The sequence below is a fragment of the Pongo abelii genome, chromosome 12 (genome assembly GCF_028885655.2).
Source record: "Pongo abelii isolate AG06213 chromosome 12, NHGRI_mPonAbe1-v2.0_pri, whole genome shotgun sequence".
Classification (NCBI taxonomy): Eukaryota; Metazoa; Chordata; class Mammalia; order Primates; family Hominidae; genus Pongo; species Pongo abelii.
Window position 1 is genome coordinate 28660673 of NC_071997.2, and position 19361 is coordinate 28680033.

Here is a 19361-nt window from a genome sequence, read left to right on the forward strand (position 1 = left end):
GAGGGGACACCATTTACAAATCACAGCTAGGATCTAGTTGAGATTTTTTCAATCCACTTTGTCAATCTTTATATTTTACGTAGAGTACTTAGCCCGTTCATTAAATGTAACATTTGGTATAATTAATGAAGTATATTGATTTTAAACATTTCATGTTACTAAGTCCTTTTTTGTTCTGCCTGGTTCTTTTTCTCTCCTTTCTAATCATCTTTTGGGTTATAGGTTTTTAAATTTTTATTTTTTTCTCCTTTCATGAGCTTAGCAGTTGTGTACTTTTCAAACAACTTTTTAGTGATTAAGAAAATTTTTAGCAAGTGCCTTTGAACTAACAATGTTTGATGTTATCCTCTAACAATGCAGGGGCTTTAGAGTACTTGAATGACATTTACCCAATACTCTATTTAGATATCATTGCTCTCGGCCAGGCGTGGCGGCTCACACCTGCAATCCCAGCACTTTGGGAGCCGAGGTGGGCAGATCACTTGAGATCAGGAGTTTGAGACTAGCCTGGCCAATGTGGCGAAACACCCCCGCCTACTAAAGCTAGAAAATTTAGCTGGGCATAGTGGCGTGTGCCTGTAATCCTAACTACTCAGGTGACTGAGGCACGAGAATCACTTGACCCCGGGAAGCGGAGGTTGCAGCGAGCTGAGATTGTACCACTGCATTCCAGCCTGGGCGACAGAGTGAGACTCTATCTCAAAAAAAAAAAAAAAAAAAGATATAATTTTTCTCATTTCTTTTCATTATCTATTTAAAACCTCAAATTAGCTTATATTTTATATAGTCAATACTTACTATTTATAAGTTTACCCACATTTGTAACATTTTGTTGTGCTTCATTTCCTGCATCTTTTACCTTCCATTTGAGATCATTTCTTCCTATCTGAAGAACACTTTAGAGTTTTTTTTTTTAGTATGGATCAGTTAGTAAGACATTCTGTTTTGCTTTCTAAAAACATCTTTATTGCATCTTCATTCTTTAGTTTTATATATTTACTGAGTGAGGAATTATTGGTTGAAGTTTAACACTTTGAAGTTATTATTCCCTTGCCCTGGCTTTCATTGTTCCTGTTGAGAAGTCAGGTATCAGCCTAAATTTTTCATATGATTTTGCTTTTCAGCAGTTTTATCATGACATACCCAGAATAGGCTTTTTAAAAATATATTCTACTTGTAGAGCTTTATTAATATATGGTTTTATGTTTTTATCAGTTTTATGTTAGGAGTCATTTTCTCCCTCAGAATTCCAGTGATGTCTCTGATAGGCCCTCTTATTGTATCATTGTTTCCTATTTTCTTTTCTGTATTTTCCACCTAGTGAGTCTCTGTGGTTCGTTCTGGATTGCTTCTCTTGACTGTCTTCTAGGTCACTGATTTTCTCCTTGGCTCTTTCTATTCTGAGGTTAGATCCATCTTTTGAGTTCTTAATTTCATTTGTTATATTTTTCAGTTTTAGTATTTCCATTTAACTGTTTTTTCATAGTTTTAATTTACCTTCTAAAATTTTAACTTGGTCTTTCGCTTCTGACTGAATGTTAGAAGCACAGTCATTTAAAAATTTTGATTTTATGACTTTATTAAAATCCTTTTGGTGTTTTATATGTTGCTTCTTCTCATGTAAATTGTTTTCTCATGTGCCTTGCTATTTTTATATATGTGCTGGATATTTTGCTTGGAGAAGTAATTTGAGGTCAAGGATGATGTTTTCTTTTCTCCAGAGCTAATTTATATGTTACTTCCACAAGGTACCTGAGTGAACTAGCAATATGGAATAATCTTATTCTAGACTTAGAATCGAGAGGATCTGAAGGTGATCTGCTAATAATGGGGAGATCCTGTTTATTTCTTATTCATCCTTATTCCTAGGGTACAGCTCTTCACGATTTTACCCCACAGTAAGGGTGTAACCCAATGTCTGCTCACTGCACCCCCTTGAATTCTTAGTATTCTGGTAGGTCTGGACTCCCAATGCAGCTTAGCCTTTCATCTGCCTCCTCCCGAATCAACAAATGACCATAAGGGGAAAGTGGTACTAAAGACTGTTCTCACCTCCTTGAGTTTTGTTCTCCCATGGATTCTGTCTTACTAATGCTGACTTCAGTATGGATTACTGCCTTAAGGTTTTAAGTGACAGACTTAAACTTTAGTCTGTTAAGTGACAGACTTCGTTTTAGCATATAGACAAACACCTTGCATTTATGATGTATGAAAACACCATGTTACTGCCTTAAATACAAGTTGAGCCTCTGAAATTCAAAAATCTGAAATCTGAAATGCTCCAAAATCAAGTTTGAGCACCACTACGTGACGCTCAAAGGATATGCTCATTGGAGCATTTCATATCTCAGGTTTTTCTGATTTCAGATGCAAATATTCCAAATTAAAAAAAAATATGAAGTAAGTATAGAATGCAAATATTCCAAATTTAAAAAAAATCTGAAACAGTTCTGGTCCAGGCATTATCTCCTTCTCTTACTTTAAAGCAGGCTTGTCCAATCTGCAGCCTGTGGGCCACATGCAGCCCAGGATGGCTTTCAGTGTGGCCCAGCACAAATTCGTAAACTTTCTTAAAACGTGAGACTTTTTTTGTGATTTTTATTTTTAAGCTGATCAGCTATTGTTAGTATTAGTGTGTTAGTGTATTTTATGTGTGGCCCAAGACAATTCTTCTTGTAATGTGGCTCAGGGAATCCAAAAGATTGGACACCCCTGCTTTAAAGTCTCTTATCTTGATATAAATCTATCATATTAGTGTTTATTTATTTAAAAATATATTTGCTTTCCTAGTAGAAGGAAACACAGTTCATATAGAAGTAAAAGAAAACCCTGAAGAGGAGGAGGAGGAGGAAGAAGAGGAAGAGGAAGATGAAGAAAGTGAAGAAGAGGAGGAAGAGGAGGGAGAAAGTGAAGGCAGTGAAGGTGATGAGGAAGATGAAAAGGTGTCAGATGAGAAGGATTCAGGGAAGACATTAGATAAAAAGCCAAGTAAAGAAATGAGCTCAGATTCTGAATATGACTCTGATGACGATCGGACTAAAGAAGAAAGGGCTTATGACAAAGCAAAACGGAGGATTGAGGTATTTATTTTACCCTTTCTCTCTACTTTCTTTCTTCCCACTCCTCTGTGATGATTAAAACAGTACTCTACAACTAAAGGCTTTGAACAGCACTTTATATATTCTCAAGAATAGAATACCGTTCAGTTTTTGTAATGTTGAAATATTATTGGCCTTCGATACTGGTCTTACCCAAGGACCCCCCCACCCCGCTCTTACCTAAGATAGAATGGTGTGACTACTTCATCATTTTTTTCTTGTTTTCTCCAAATTTTAATGTACTCTTTGAGTGATAGTTTATAAGTATGCAGAGGTATTCTGAGCATATGCCCTCTGCTTATAAACATCAGTTATGTGTTTGCCTCACATATTTAGGTTAGTCACCATGAGGCATCTGATCACTTTAGTTGTATAAATCTGGTGGGTTGATGAGGCTTCTATTTAGTAAAGTCCAATACCTGATAGACTTTCTGTATTTTTCCTACTTAATGCAGTAGATTTCAGTAGGCTTCAAGAGAAAGTTTTCTTTAGTTCTGTCAGCTTAATGTAAATAATACATTAAAATCTAGTTTGCTTGAGGATATTAAACTATTTTAAAGCTAAAAACTATTTTAGCTTTCCTTTATGTGTATTATTTTTTAATTTTTTGTTTTACTACCTATATATCAACATTTGCTTTTTCTCCTGTAAAGTCTAGGTATGGATAAATTGTCTAAATTTTTAAAGGACTAAGAGGATTTGTTATTCTAAATTAGGGTTTCTCAGCCCTGGCACTATTAAAATTTGGGGGCCAGATAATTCTTTGTTGTTGGGGATAGGGACTGTTCTCTTCCTTGTATGATACCGAACAACATCTTGGCCTTTGCCTACTAGATGCCTGTAGCATTCTTCCCCACCTGGCACCTCAGTTATGACTGTCTTTTCCCGTAGCACCTACTCCCACCAGCTCCCTTGCCATATACCCATGTTCGAGAGAGTGATGGAATATCTGTACTGTGCTTGCTGATTAACAAACAAAATAAGTATAAAGCAGAAGAGTTTCTCAATTATCCTGCTTCCTAGATCAGTTAATGGTAGTGTGTATGAGCTTCATGTTTTTAAAAATAAAGGCTCTAGCCCCCAATATAGTCATATGAGGGGTTAGGGCTTCAAGGTAGGAATTTGGGGGAAATGTTCAGTCCATAACAAACTTCATGGATCCATAAACCTTGCTACATATTATGATTTTCTGAAATTCACTCCATTCCTGGGTCAGAATCTCCATTGTGGAATGGGGTTTGTATTCTTGTCCTGTCATTGCTTCAGTATACTTAGAATTTCTGAGTCAGTTTGTAATTCATTGCTTTCCAAAAATTTTTAATACTTCACTAAGTGTGGGAGAGAGAGGCAGTTTTCAGCCATATCAAATAAAGTCATGATGTTTGAATTTGAGTTGTATGTACTGTGAGGTTGTCGGGTACTACTCTTTGCTAGTGATTAAGTCCTACTTTGTGCTCATCCCTGGCACCTCACTTTTGGTATTTTAAAAAGTTTTTCAGTTTAGTTTCTACCAAAAAATCTAGTGTCTAGTACTAGAAATGCAAGTAAAGGGTTCTTACAGAAATGGTTTTTAGATGAAAAATAGTTTTGTAAATGACATTACTTCATAGTTTTTGCTTCAAGTTTATCTAATTTGAATGCCAACTTTACTGTATTTAAAAGGTCATTTCAAAAAAAACCTCCTATTGCTGGCATGTGTTTTTGGTCCTCAGAAAGCTAAAGCATTTAGGTAAATGCGACAGAGAAGCATGTTGTGGTTCAAGGAAAAGCTTTCTTGCTCTTACTGGTGTTCATGGAAGTGGTAGAGCCTTGGAAAGTCAGGACATGTTATACTTATTTAAGCTGAAGCTTAAATAAACAGTCTCCTCCTTGAAAGGTTTTATAGCGTTTGTATATTGGATAAGAGTGTGAAATAAATTGCCTCTAAAAATCTTTAAAATTCTTAGGTTCCAGTGAATTTTTTAAAATGTATAAGTTCACCTGTTTTTATATAAATCCTCACACAAATTCAGGGTTGCACTGTATAGTCAGTATGATGGGAAGATTGATTCCTTTTTTAGTCATTATATTCCATTAAAGTAACTGTGTACAAAAGTATTCAAAAATTTTGAAATGACACTTTACAATATTCCTATTCGTATTCAGCAGTGCTGCTGTGAAATCTAAACAGGTTTTTCCTTGTCCAAAGGTGCTGTGATGGGAATTCGATTGTAAAGTTCACATTATAAATTCCAATTATGTGTAGTCAAATCAACAAAGAACTTGGATGCAGGTTGTAGCATTCTTTTGCCAAGGCAAAATAGAAAAATAAGGATAGTGAGGATTTAAAATAATATTTAATTTTTGATTTTTTTTTTTTATTTCTAGAAACGGCGACTTGAACATAGTAAAAATGTAAATACAGAAAAGCTAAGAGCCCCTATTATCTGCGTACTTGGGCATGTGGACACAGGGAAGACAAAAATTCTAGATAAGGTAAGAAAATATTAAATGTATTGATAGAACTTTGAAAATAAGTGAATGGTACCTTATAAAAAAAAACTTTAGAGACCAGTAGGACATATAAGCAATTCTGCTTACAATAAATAAGTTGCTAATTTCTTCTTATTTTTGCTGCTGTCTTTTCCATGTTGAAATACCAATCTGTGTTTGCTATCTTCTCATAGCTCCGTCACACACATGTACAAGATGGTGAAGCAGGTGGTATCACACAACAAATTGGGGCCACCAATGTTCCTCTTGAAGCTATTAATGAACAGACTAAGATGATTAAAAATGTAAGTACATTGTATTTCATATATTTTAATCTCTTACAAAAATTAAGATATGAACTATTTCAAACATACAAAAAGGACAGAGACTAGTATAACAGCTCCATATACTCACCATTCAGAATTAACATGTACTATTTTGCCTATTTTGCTTTAGATCATTCTTTTTAAAGAATAAAACACTACATATTATAGGAGCTCTCACATTCCATTTCCTTCCCTCCCTCTCCCAGAGGCAGCCACTATTCCAAAATTAGTTTGTCATTTGCCTCCATGCTTTAACACTGATACCATTTATCTCCATAATTTAAAATTTTGTTTCCTTCTCTACTCTTTTTCCCTTCTAATCTAATCAATTTCTTTTCTTTTTCTCCCATATTTTTCTACTTGTTTGGAGGTATTCAGTTTATGTATGTTAAATGTAACACAGTAAGATAAATGTAAAGCTTAAAGAATCAGTATAATACACACCACCCTTTAAGTGTCACCTTTGTTGGGCAGTAGAACCTTGCAAGCTACTTCAGAAGCCCTCCAGGTGTAGCTTTCCAATCAAAGATCTCTTCTCCAGCCACAACTTTTTAAGATAATCTCTACCTTTTAATGTGTTAGGAGTTGCAAAATGTTGATACTCTAACTCCATCAGCCATTATTGGATTACTTCTATAGAGAAACGTTACCTAATCTGCTATTTGATTATTCAGTGATGGCTTATTTAGGAAAGGCAGAATTAATGCCTGATCCTTTACCTTCTTTTAACCTGCTTTTAAAATAAAAAGTGGCCAATATGATTTTTCTTTTTTTTTTCTTTTTTTTGCCCTTCATAGAGACAGGATCTCCCTGTGTTGCCCAGGCTGGTCTTGAACTTCTGTGCTCAAGTGATACTCCCATGTCAGCCTCCCAAAGTGCTGGGATTATAGATGTGAGCCACTGTGCCCAGCCTGATTCTGTTTTGTATTATTATGAACTCATGGATTTAAACATATTTACTGTGGATTAGTCCATTTCAGTTATTATTGTGCTGAGATAGTCCCATCTTTGCCCAGCGGTTGGCTCCTGAATCTTTCTCATACAATTCTGGTTGTCCTAGTTTTTGTTGCATTCATGCTGTCTGATATAGCAGGATGTTCCAGGCTCATGTAATACAGAAACTACCCAGACTGAGAACTGGGCCTTGTTAATAATTCCTCAGTTTCATTATCACAGAGCAGGTGAAAGTGGTAGCTTTGGAACTGAGAAGCAGTAAGTTGAAAAACAAACAGAGCATATGTTATTATATGCTAATGTCTCCTTTTATTCCTTATTTAGTCTTAGTTCTGCATGTAAAAAGAGTCTATGAGTTTGTCTCTCCAGTTTTTGTTTTGTTTCTTTGTGACTGGGTTTTATGAAGCTTGTCTTCTAGTCAATTCCTAAGGAAGGAATTAGAAGAATTAACATTCCTTGAATTTTTGAATATTGAAGAGTTATTTTGTGGCCTTTATACTGGAAAGTCATTGGCCACATATAAAATCCTTGGTTGACATTTTCATTCCTTAAGTATCTTGTGTCCCATTTATTCTCCCATAAAGTATTGCTGTTAAGTTTGATCATAAGCTGAATTTCATCTTTTTATAAGGCATATGATCGTTTTACATCTTGATGTCGCTTCTGAGTTTTCCAGTTATGGGGTGTTCTATTATAATATGTAGTATTGAATTTTTATTTCAGAACAGTTTTCTTGAATTATAGTTTTTCAAATTTATAATTTATTTTCATCCTATTTTAAACAGTATTTCTATGTTTTAGTCACTAGAGGAGAGGGTTCATAACACCTTATTCCACCAGTTGCCAGAACTTAAACTCTCATTGTTATTTTAGAACGTAAGAAGCAAGATTATTATTAGGCCTGTATTAAAGTTCTTGGAATAACCTTTATATGACAATTGTAATTACTTACTGTTAGTATATAAGACACTAAAGTGGAAATAATTATGGTGCTCAGTGAACATTGATTTATGACCACCAGAATGCGGATCTGAAATGTTTTATGTTGCATTATTTTGATGTAGATCAGGATACCAAATTTTGGAAGATCATTTGAAGATGAGCAAAAAGAAAATGTAGATAAGCTTAATACAAAAAGGGTGTGTGTGTGTGCGTGTGCGTGTGTGAAATTAGTTGGTCAGTGTTACTTTTTAGACTAAAAGGGAATGTCCAGATTAGATCTGTTGTAATGTTATTTCCATTCATTTATGTGCTTTTGTCCAGAAAGTCAAGCATTTATGACATTATTTGAATACAACAGGGTATGCATTTACTCTTTAACACTTTTGATCAATGTGGTAAATTTACTTTAAAATGTACTTTTGGGATATATTTGAAGTCAGAATTGCTTTAAAATTGGACCAGATAAATTTTCCCAATGCTGAGAACCACCTCTTGCATGTCAGATTTCTATAGATTATTTCAGATGACTGCCCTGTGATTTGTATCACCACTTACTTAATAATCTGCTCAAACTTGGACTACAGTCATAGTTTAAGACCTTAAGAAGGGAGATATTTTCTCATTTAATTATTTTTTTGGTTAAAATGCCTTTGGATTTTAATGAAAATACTGACAATTGTACTTTGCTGGTTAACTCACTGTTTCTAAAACCATTCATATGGAAAAGGGAGTAGTGATACTTTCAGAGTTTTATGGCAAAAGGATTGTTTTGTAAAGAAGCTTTCATGTCTGACTTCCTTAAACTTTGTACTTTTCCCCATTGTTTCTAGTTTGATAGAGAGAATGTACGGATTCCAGGAATGCTAATTATTGATACTCCTGGGCATGAATCTTTCAGGTAAGACCAATTTGAGTCTTTTCTTATCAAGCAAACTACTCGAAACCATTAAGTCTAAAAGTTCAGTGGAGTCATTAACCTTTGAGTAGTAATTTGATCTCTATAACTACCACTCCTCCTTTGTACCTCATTGATTTAGTAGTGTTTTCTTTGAATACTTGTTTTTTATAGAGGGAAGTCTTAACTGCTTTAAAAGAGCACCCCCTTAATGTGGAATGCAGAAAACATGATAATACATGCCAGGCCTATCTCCTGTAAAACCCATTACAAGTGGAATATTATGCTGTTGTCTCTTGTCCATATTCTTTAACACAGAAAACTTGGTCAGTAAAATTATTAGAAATATTAGTTGGTTCTAAAACTAGCTCATTCCACTTGAGGTCAATTCAAGTGATTGTTAGATGAGCATTTGGCAAGTTAAGGGCTAATAGTACTTGAACAATTTAGTACATATACTCTATTTTGTTTGGGTTTTACAAAGAAGTTTAAAAGTTTAAGAAAAGTATTAATTTCAAGATTTTCTACTTATAGATCTTTTCCTTCCTTTCAACAGTAATCTGAGAAATAGAGGAAGCTCTCTTTGTGACATTGCCATTTTAGTTGTTGATATTATGCATGGTTTGGAGCCCCAGACAATTGAGTCTATCAACCTTCTCAAATCTAAAAAATGTCCCTTCATTGTTGCACTCAATAAGGTATGTGCGCCTTCTGAAAAATTAACCTAGGAAAACATGTTTCTTAATTTTTTGTGATTAAAAAAAGTAGTATAATTAACTTACAAGCATAGCTCATTTTATTGTGCTTCACTGTATTGTGCTTCACAGATATTGTGTGTGTGTGTATGTATTTGTGTATAGTTTTTTTTTTTAAATACAAATTGTAAGTTTGTAGCAGCCTTGCATCAAGCAAGAGTATTAAGTCTATTGGTGCCATTTTTCCAACAGCGTGTGTTCACTTCTTGTCACATTTTGTTAACTTGCAATATTTCAGACTTTTTCATTATTACATTTGTTAGGTTATCTGGGATAAATGATCTTTGTTATTATGATTGATTTGGGGTGCCACAAACCACACCCCTATAAGATGGCACACTTAGTCAATACATGTTGTGTGTGTTCTGACTGCTCCAGCAACCAGCTGTTCCCTTGTCTCTTTCTCTCTCCTTGGGCCTGTTTCCTGAGACAGTATTGAAATTAGGCCAATTAATAACATTACAATGACCTGTAAGTGTTCAAGTGAAAGGAGGAGTCAGACATACAATATCAGTCCAGCCACAACACTCCCTTAAGCCAAAGCCTAATCTAAAGCAAGGCCCTCTCTTCAATTCTGTGAAAGTTGAGGAAGGTGAGGAAGCTGTCGAAGAAAAGTTTGAAACCAGTAGAGGTTGGTTCATGAGGTTTAAGGAAAGAAGCTGTTTCTGTAATCTAAAAGTACAAGTTGAAGCAGCAAGTACTGATACAGAAGCTGCAGCAAGTTATCCAGAAGCTCTAGCTGAGATGATTGATGAAGGTGGCTACACTAAGCAGCAGATTTTCAATGTAGATAAAAAAGCCTTCTATTGGCAAAAGATGCCATCTTGGACTTTCATAGCTAGAGAGAAATCACTGCCTGGCTTCAAAGCTTCGAAGGTCGGGCTGACTCTCTAGTTAGGGTCTAATGTGGTTGGTGACTTTAAGTTGAAGCCAATGCTCATTGACCATTCTGAAAATCCTAGGGCCCTTAAGAATTATGCCAAATCCATTCTGTGCCTTATAAATGGAAATATAAAACCTGGATGATAGCACGTCTATTCATAGCATGGTTTGCTGAATATTTTAAGCCCATTGTTGAGACCAACTGCTCAGAGAAAAAGATTACTTTCAATATATTACTGCTTGTTAACAGTGCACCTGATTACCCAAGCTCTGATGGAGACACACAAGGAGATTAATGTTGTTTTCATGCCTGCTAATGCAGCATCCATTCTGCAGCTCACGGATCAAGGAGTGTTTTCAGCTTGCAAGTATTGTTACTTAAGAAATACATTTTATACGGCTATAGCTGCCATAGATCGAGATTCCTCTGATGGATTTGGGCAAAAGTTGAAAACCTTTTGGAAAGGATTCACCCTTCTAGATGTTATGAAGAACGTTCATGATCCATTAAAGAGGACAAAATATAAACATTGATAGGAGTTTGGAAGAAGCTGATTTCAACTCTCATGTATGACTTTGAGGAGTTCAAGATTTCAGTAGAGGAAGTCACTGTGGATGTGGTAGAAAAATAGCAAGAGAACTGGAATTAGAAGTGGAACCAGAAGATGTAACTGAATTGCTGCAATCTTAAGTAAAACTTAAACAGATGAGAAGCTGCTTCTTATGGGTGGGCAAAGAAAGTGGTTTCTTGAGGTGGAGTCTTCTTCTGGTGATGATATTGTGAACATTGTTGAAATGACAAAAAAGGATTTAGGATAGCAATCAACTTAATTGATAAAGCAGTGGCAGGATTTGAGAGGATTGACTCCAATTTTGAAAGAAGCTCTATTCTGGGTAAAATGCTGTAAGCAGCGTTGCATGCTACAGATAAATTTCTTTTTCTTTTTGAGACAGAGTTTCACTCTTGTTGCCCAGGCTGGAGTGCAGTGCTGCAATCCCAGCTCATCGCAACCTCCGCCTTCCAGGTTCAAGCGATTCTCCTGCCTCAGCCTCCCGAGTAGCTGGGATTACAGGCATGCACCACCACTCCCAGCTAATTTTTTATTTTTAGTAGAGATGGGGTTTCTCCATGTTGGTCAGGTTGGTCTTGAACTTCCGAGCTCAGGTGATCTGCCTGCCTCGGCCTGCCAGAGTGCTGGGATTACAGGCGTGAGCGACTGCGCCCAGCCAATGAATCTTTCATAAAAGGAAGAATCAGTTAATTGATGGGACAGACTTCTTTGCTGTCTCTTTTAAGAAATTGCTACAGCCACCCCATCCTTTATCAGCTACCATCCTGATCAGTCAGTAGCCATCAACATTGAGGCAAGACCCTCTACCAGCAAAAAGATTATGACTTGTTGAAGACTCAGGTGTTCATTAGCATTTTTAGCAATGCTAAAATTTTAAAATTAAGATGTATACATTGCTTTTTAAAAAGAGATACAATGCTATCACACACTTAATAGACTACAATATAGTATAAGCATCTCTTTTAGAAGCACTACTAGGAAACCCCAAAAATTGTGTGACTTGCTTTATTGTAGTACTAGCTTTACTGCAGTGGTCTGAAACCAAACCTGCAGTATCTCTGAGTTATGCATGTATAAGAAAATGCACCCCATGCTAAGTGTTTATTTTAATTTGTTTTGACAAATTTACAACCACTGTCATTCAGAACATGGACCATCTCCATATTTCCAGAAAAGTTCTCTCATGTTACTTTGCAGTCATTCTGCTGCCCTCCCTAAATGTAAGCTAGTATTGATCTTTCTGTGTCATATGGACTAGTTTTGCCTGTTTTATGATTTCATATAAATTGAATCATATAGTATGTAATTTTTTAAGTTTGGCATTTTTTGTTACTCATGTTATGCTTTATTCATGTTGTCATTGCATGTATAAAAGGTTTTTCCTCTTTATTGCTGAATAGTAGTCCATTATATGAATAATACTGCACTTTATCCATTTATCTGTTGAGAATTCCAGTTCCTGCATATCTTTGCAAATATTCTCCCTACCTCCAGCATTCTAGTAGGTGTGTAGTTGAGTGCAAAATTATTGTGGTCTAGTTTGTTTCCACAGTGACTAATGGCTTTATGCATCTTTTCATGTACTTATGCTTAGAGAGATGACAATATCTGTTTCTTTGAAAAATATGTTCAAAATCCTTTGTTCTTTATTAGATTGTTTTATTGCTGAGTTTTAAGAGTTCTTCATACTTCTGGTTCTATATATACAATTCCTTTTTCACTTGTATGTACTGCTGATGTATTCTTATGGTCTGGAACTTGGTTTTTCATTTTCTTTGTTTTGTTTTGCGTGTGTGTATGTGTGTTGGAGACTGTCTCTTGCTGTGTGTGTGTGTGTGTGTGTGTGTGTGTGTGTGTGTTTTGGAGACCATCTCTTGCTGTTGCCCAGGCTGGAGTGCAGTGTGGCACACTCTTGGTTAACTACAACGTCTGCCTCCCAGGCTCAAGTGATTCTTGTGCCTAAGCCACAAGTAGCTGGGATTACAGGCATGCACCACCACACCTGGTTAGGGTTGTTTTTTTTGGGGGGGGGTGTGTGTGTGTTTTAGTAAAAATGGCCAGGATGGTCTCAAACTCCTGGCCTCAAGTGATCCACCGCTTTGGCCACCCAAAGTGCTGGGATTACGGGTGTGAGCCACCACGCCCAGCCTCCTTTTAATAGTGTGTTTTGAAGAGAAAAAATTTCTGATTTTGGTGAAATCTAATTAATTTTTATATTTTATTTATTTTTGGGACAGGGCCTTGCTCTGTCACCCAGGCTGGAGTACAGTGGCATTATCTCAGCTCACTGCAACTCTGCCTCCTGGGTTTAAGTGATTCTTGTTCCTCAGCCTCCCAAGTAGCTGGAATTACAGGTGCATGCCACCACACCTGGCTAATTTATGTTTTTAGTAGAGACGGGGTTTCACCATGTTGGTCAGGCTGGTCTTGAGCTCCTGACATCAAGTGATCCGCCAGCCTTGGCCTCCCAAAGCCCTGGGATTTCAGGCATGGGCCACTGTGCCTGGCCCCAATTAACTTTTTTATGATTTGTGTGCTATGTAAGTAATCTTTTCCTATCCCAAGTTCATTAAATTTTTCTCTGGTGTTTTCAGATGTTTAATAGTTGAAGCTTTTTTTACATTGAGATCGGTGATCTTTTTTTTATATAGTGTGAGGTCAGGGTTTACTTTTTTTCCATAGAAATATTTTGTTATTTAAAGACTCTTTGCTGAAAAGATTATTTTTTTCTCCATGGAATTAGTTTGGAATCTTTGTCAATAATTAATTGACCATATATGTCTGTTCCTAGAATTTATCTTTTGTTCCATTGCTCTATATACATTCTTATGCCACTACTACCCTGTCTCATTATAGCTTCATAGTAAAGTTTTGAAAGCTGGTAGTGGTAAATCCTTCAACTTAGTTTTTCTTTATATTGTTTTGGCTATTTTAGGTCCTTGGATTTCAATATAAAGTTTTCAGTCAGCTTGTTCGTTTCCACAAAAAGCCTTTTAGGATTTTGATTGGGATTGCGTTTCAATCTGTAGATAAATTTTGAGAGAATTGGCTCTTTTAGCAGTATTGCATCTTTTGATCAGTGAGCATGGTATCTCTGTACATTTACTTAGTCCTCTTTACCATTTTTTAAAATTATTTTTCATTTTATTTACTTTTTTAAATAGAGACAAGGTCTGTGTTACCCAGGCTGGTCTCGAACTCCTGGGCTGAAGCGATCTGCCCGCGTCAGCCTCCCAAAGTGCTAAGATTTAAGACGTGAGCCACCATGCCTGGCCAGGCCTTCTTTACTTTCTCTTGGCAATATTTTGTAGTTTTATTGTCCACATGTTGGACATATTTTTCTGAATTTATCCCTAAGTATTTCATGGTTTAATGCTATTGTAAATAGCATGAAAAATTTTTAAATTTCCAGCTGTTTGTCACATTTACATTGTTTGTATCTTGTGACCTTGTTAAATTCACTGATTAGGCCCAGTATCTTCTTTTGTAAATAATGTGAGTTTTTCTATATATGTTATTATGTTATCTGCTTATAAATGCAGTTATGTTTTTTTCCCCTTACCTATATGCTTTCTACATCTTTTTCTTCTTTATTGTACTAACTAGACCTTCTAAATAATGTTGAATAGAAGGAATGACAGTAGACATCATCCTTTCCTTATTCCTGATATTAGGGGAAAGTGCTCAGTCTTTCACCCTTAAGTATGATGTCAGCTGCAGGGGTTTTTTTTCTTTTTTTTTGTCAATGCCCTTTATTAAGTTTGAGGAAGTTGCCTTCTATTCTAGGTGGTTTAGAGTGCTTTATGTTTTTATTTCTTTAATCATGAATGGTTGTTGATTTTGTCAAATTCTTTTCCTGCATATTTAGAGATGTTCATGTGGATTTTCTCCTTCATTCTGTTAACAACATAATTACTGTTGAATTTTTAAAATGTTAAACCAACTTTACATTATTAAAATAAACCCTAGTTGGTTGTCATTTGTTATCCTTTTGATATATTGCTAGAATTTGATTTGTAATGTTTCATTGTTGTTTTGTGTCTGTGTTCATGAGTGATATGAGTATGTAGTTTTCTTGTAATGTCTTTTATCTGGTTTTCATATCAGAGTAATGTTGGCCTCCTAAGATGAGTTGAGAAGTGTTTCCTCCTCTGTTTTCTGAAAGAATGTGCAGGAATTGGATTATTTCAAAGAATTAGCTTTTGGTTTTATTGATATTCTTTCCTAATATAAGCGTTTAAAAGTGTTCATTTCTAATTACTAGACATGTTTTTATTATTTAGCTTTACAAGCTTCAGGCTTTTCCTTTAAAGGTGTTGAGCATGTTTATAAATATTCTAAGGACCTCATATGCTAATTTTAACATCTTTGTCATTTCCTACTGATTTGTCTCCTTAGTAGCATTCAGATTCGTCTGCTTCTTTATTTTGTTACCCTAGACTCAGTCCCCAGACAGATTATGCTTTTGATTGTTTGTTTGGCTAGCAAGTATTTTTCATTTCTTCTGTGCTCATTTATCTCTCTTGTTGAAAAGTGAGGGAAAATAGATTCTGTCATTAACAAAACAGATTTAACCCTAATTTGAGCAATAAAATAATTAAAATAGGCTGTTCCCTTAGAAAATATATATTTTTTAATTTTTTGGCATATAATTTTATAGTGATGGTACTTGCTGGGATTGATTGATTTGTTACAAAAACTGTTTTGGAATTCCAACAATATACATTAATAGTCTTAGGATAATTCTAGGATATTATCTTTTGCAAACAAATGGCAGCCACTTAGGAACTCATGGAGGTTGACAGGGGCAGCATGGCACCACAGCAGTTTCTAATTTAAGAGCAGGTGCCGATAAGCAGTCTGAAAGGAGCTTTTGGTACAATAAAGTGTATGAGTAAGTAAGTCACACTGTTGTACATATGAGACATACATGAGGAATTTTCTGGAGCTATTAATACAGTTCTTGAATGTTCTGAATTTTTTAGAGATCTTTCTCATGAAAAAACTTTTTCAGATTGATAGGTTATATGATTGGAAAAAGAGTCCTGACTCTGATGTGGCTGCTACTTTAAAGAAGCAGAAAAAGAATACAAAAGATGAATTTGAGGAGCGAGCAAAGGCTATTATTGTAGAATTTGCACAGCAGGTAAGAAGGCCTTCCTTCTTCTGAAGAGCCTATCTCAGAATATGTATTATATTATCTTTATAATGAAGTCAGCATTTTCATTAATGTTGGTTCTTTTCCTCTGTTGACAGCAATTACTTTTTTTAAATTCTTCTTCCCTTTTCTCCTTTTTCTTTGCAGTCTGAATACTTTAATTTAGAAAACTGAGTTGACTTAGAACTACTTTGCTGTAATACAGTTAATGCTTATAGGATATACATGATCATTATTAGTGTTTATGAGGAGTTTCAAATTGATGAGCCATTTGCTCATCCGGCTTCTAGTTAGTCACACCTATTCCAGATACGTTTTCTTTACAGCCTGGCGTTTTGGATAATTTTTGCTCCTAGGGTTTGAATGCTGCTTTGTTTTATGAGAATAAAGATCCCCGCACTTTTGTGTCTTTGGTACCTACCTCTGCACATACTGGTGATGGCATGGGAAGTCTGATCTACCTTCTTGTCGAGTTAACTCAGACCATGTTGAGCAAGAGACTTGCACACTGTGAAGAGCTGAGAGCACAGGTGATGGAGGTAATGATCAACTGTTCAGTTTATTGTTTTTTTTTTTAAAAATAGCAAGTTCCTTGAGTGGAGGATATTTACTACTTTTAGATTTAATGAACATGGTGCATTGTATGTATGTCTTTCTCTTTGCAATAATGCCTTTTAGGTTAAAGCTCTCCCGGGGATGGGCACCACTATAGATGTCATCTTGATCAATGGGCGTTTGAAGGAAGGAGATACAATCATTGTTCCTGGAGTAGAAGGGCCCATTGTAACTCAGATTCGAGGCCTCCTGTTACCTCCTCCTATGAAGGAATTACGAGTGAAGGTACGCTGAGGTGGGAAGCGTTGACACGTGGGGACTTGTACAGTGTTTAGAAGTTCTGCTGAGATTGTTTCCTCACTTTGAAAGCTGTTTGACTTAATACAGAACACATACATCCCTCGCTCTCCCTTTTATTTTAGATGTCATCATACAGGAAGGCCTGTCTGTCAGAGTAGAGATGTGTGAAAGTACCTGCTTACCAGACTAGGCCTTTGCCAGATTCTAAAGTACATTGTTTTGGTTCTACACTGCTAACTATGGTTGACTCTTGAACAACATGAGGGCTAGGAGCACTGACTCCCTGGCCAGTTGAAATTCCACATATATTTTTTGACTCCCCAAAAACTTAACTCCTAATAGCCTACCATTGACCAGAAGCCTTACCAATCACATAAACAGTCGTTTAACATGTTTTGTATGTTTTATATATTACATACTGCATTCTTACAGTAAAACAAGCTAGAGAAAAGAAAACGTGATTAAGAAAATCATAAGGAAAATAGATTTACTATTTGTTAAGTGGAAATGGATCATCATAATGGTCCTCATTCTCATCTTCATGTTGAGTAAGCTGAGAGGGAAGAAGGAGAGGGGTTGGCCTTGCTGTGTTTGGTGGCAGAGGCGGAAGAAAATCTGAGTATAAGTGGACATATGCAGTTCAAGCCCATTTTGTTCAAGGGTCAGCTGTAGTTTTTATTAACATTTTTAATTGTGAAATAAAACATTGCTCCTGAAAAGTACACAAAACATAGAAGAAAGGTTTAACACATTTTTGAGAAGCAACCAGATGGAGAATCAGAACGCTGCTGGCACCCAGAAGCTTCCTGTGTGCTTCTTCCTGATCAACTCCCCCGCCTTCCCCTCCTACCCCCTGACCTTTCATAGAGTTAACCATGGTTGCGTTTTATGACAGTAACAAATATCCTTGCTTTGCTTTGTTTTTGTGTCTAAGAGTACTTCCCTTATAAGTGTCTGTAGACTTTATGTAGAAATGGAGTTATTCTCAGTGTGTACTTTTATAGCTGGCTCTTTATATATATATAGCTGGCTCTTTTTATAGCTGTCGCCCAGGCTGGAGTGCAGTGGTGCAGTCATAGCTCACTGCAGCCTCAACCTCTCCGGGGTTCAGGTGATCCTCCCACCTCGGCCTCCTGAATATCTGGGACTATAGGTACGCACCACTACACCTGGCTAATTTGTTTACAGATGGGACTTTGTCATGTTGCCCAGGCTGGTCTTGAACTCCTGGGCTCAAGCAATCCGCCCACCTTGGTCTCCCCAAAGTGCTGGGATTATAGGCATGAGCCACCATGCCTGGCCTGTATCTGGCTTCCTTTAGTGGAAAAAGAAAAGTATATAATTTTAAGATTTCTAATCCATTGTGTGACTATATCACAACATATCTATCTGTTCTGTTGATGGGAAATGTAGGTGATCTCCAGTTTTTTATGTTTATTTTATTTTATTTTATTTTATTTTATTTTATTTTATTTTGAGACAGAGTCTCAGTCTGTCATCCAGGCTGGGATTACAGATGCATGCCACCACACCTGGCTAATTTTTGTATTTTTAGTAGAGATGGGGTTTTGCCATGTTGGCCAGGCTAGTCTCGAACTCCTGACCTCAGCCTCCCTAAGTGAGTCACCGCACCTGGCCCAGTTTTTGATTTTTGTTGTTACTAACAATGTTGCTGCTGTGAACTTTTGTGTATATCTCTTGATGTGTTTGTGCCAGTTTCCCAGGGTATGTATACCTAGGAGTGAAGGTCACACTTGTCTACAGCGGGTGTAACAAATTATATTCTCAACTGCAATATTTTAGTTTCATTGTTTTACATCTTCATCAGTTCTTGGATGTCAGATTTTAAATTTTTTTGCCATTCTGGTAAGTGTGTAGCTCATTGCCATTTCAGTGTGTATTTGCCTAATTGTTACCCTGGTTGGTCATTTAAAAATGTTTATTGGCCATTTATTTCCTCCTTCGTGAAATGTACATTTTTCTTCTGCATTATCTTTCTTACAGATTTATATGCACTTATATATTCAGGATACTGGTTTATTAGTTGGTGTGTTTTACAATATCTTCTACTCTTGTGACTTTTTTTTTTCCTGTGGTATTTTGAGAAATGGAAATACTTAATTTTAATGTTAAATTTATCAGTCTTTTGTGATTATTGCTTTTTGTGCGTCGTTTAAGAAACCTCTCTCTAATATCATGATGAGATTCTCTTATATCATCTCCTACTGCTAACCACTTTTAAAGTACATTTCGTAATAAATGCTTTTATCTCTGTAGAACCAGTATGAAAAGCATAAAGAAGTAGAAGCAGCTCAGGGGGTAAAGATTCTTGGAAAAGACCTGGAGAAAACATTGGCTGGTTTACCCCTCCTCGTGGCTTATAAAGAAGATGAAATCCCTGTTCTTAAAGTAAGTTCATTTAAAATTTTTTTTCCTCAAAAGCTATTTGAGT

The 19361-nt window shown here is 36.1% G+C and overlaps 1 protein-coding gene across 4 annotated transcripts in view; it reads left to right on the forward strand.

Annotated features, from left to right (window-relative positions):
* EIF5B (eukaryotic translation initiation factor 5B) overlaps window positions 1-19361 on the forward strand; it is a 62382-nt gene that overhangs the window by 36361 nt on the left and 6660 nt on the right. For 2 of the 4 annotated variants that reach the window (XM_024242738.2, XM_054547247.1), the window contains exons 10-18: window positions 2791-3080; window positions 5466-5573; window positions 5765-5875; window positions 8623-8690; window positions 9244-9385; window positions 15911-16042; window positions 16411-16593; window positions 16733-16894; window positions 19187-19318. In XM_024242738.2, the coding sequence (XP_024098506.1) occupies window positions 2791-3080; window positions 5466-5573; window positions 5765-5875; window positions 8623-8690; window positions 9244-9385; window positions 15911-16042; window positions 16411-16593; window positions 16733-16894; window positions 19187-19318 (1328 nt within the window). The remainder of the gene's footprint in view (window positions 1-2790; window positions 3081-5465; window positions 5574-5764; window positions 5876-8622; window positions 8691-9243; window positions 9386-15910; window positions 16043-16410; window positions 16594-16732; window positions 16895-19186; window positions 19319-19361) is intronic. The other 2 variants (XM_024242739.2, XM_054547248.1) reach the window with 1 other exon arrangement.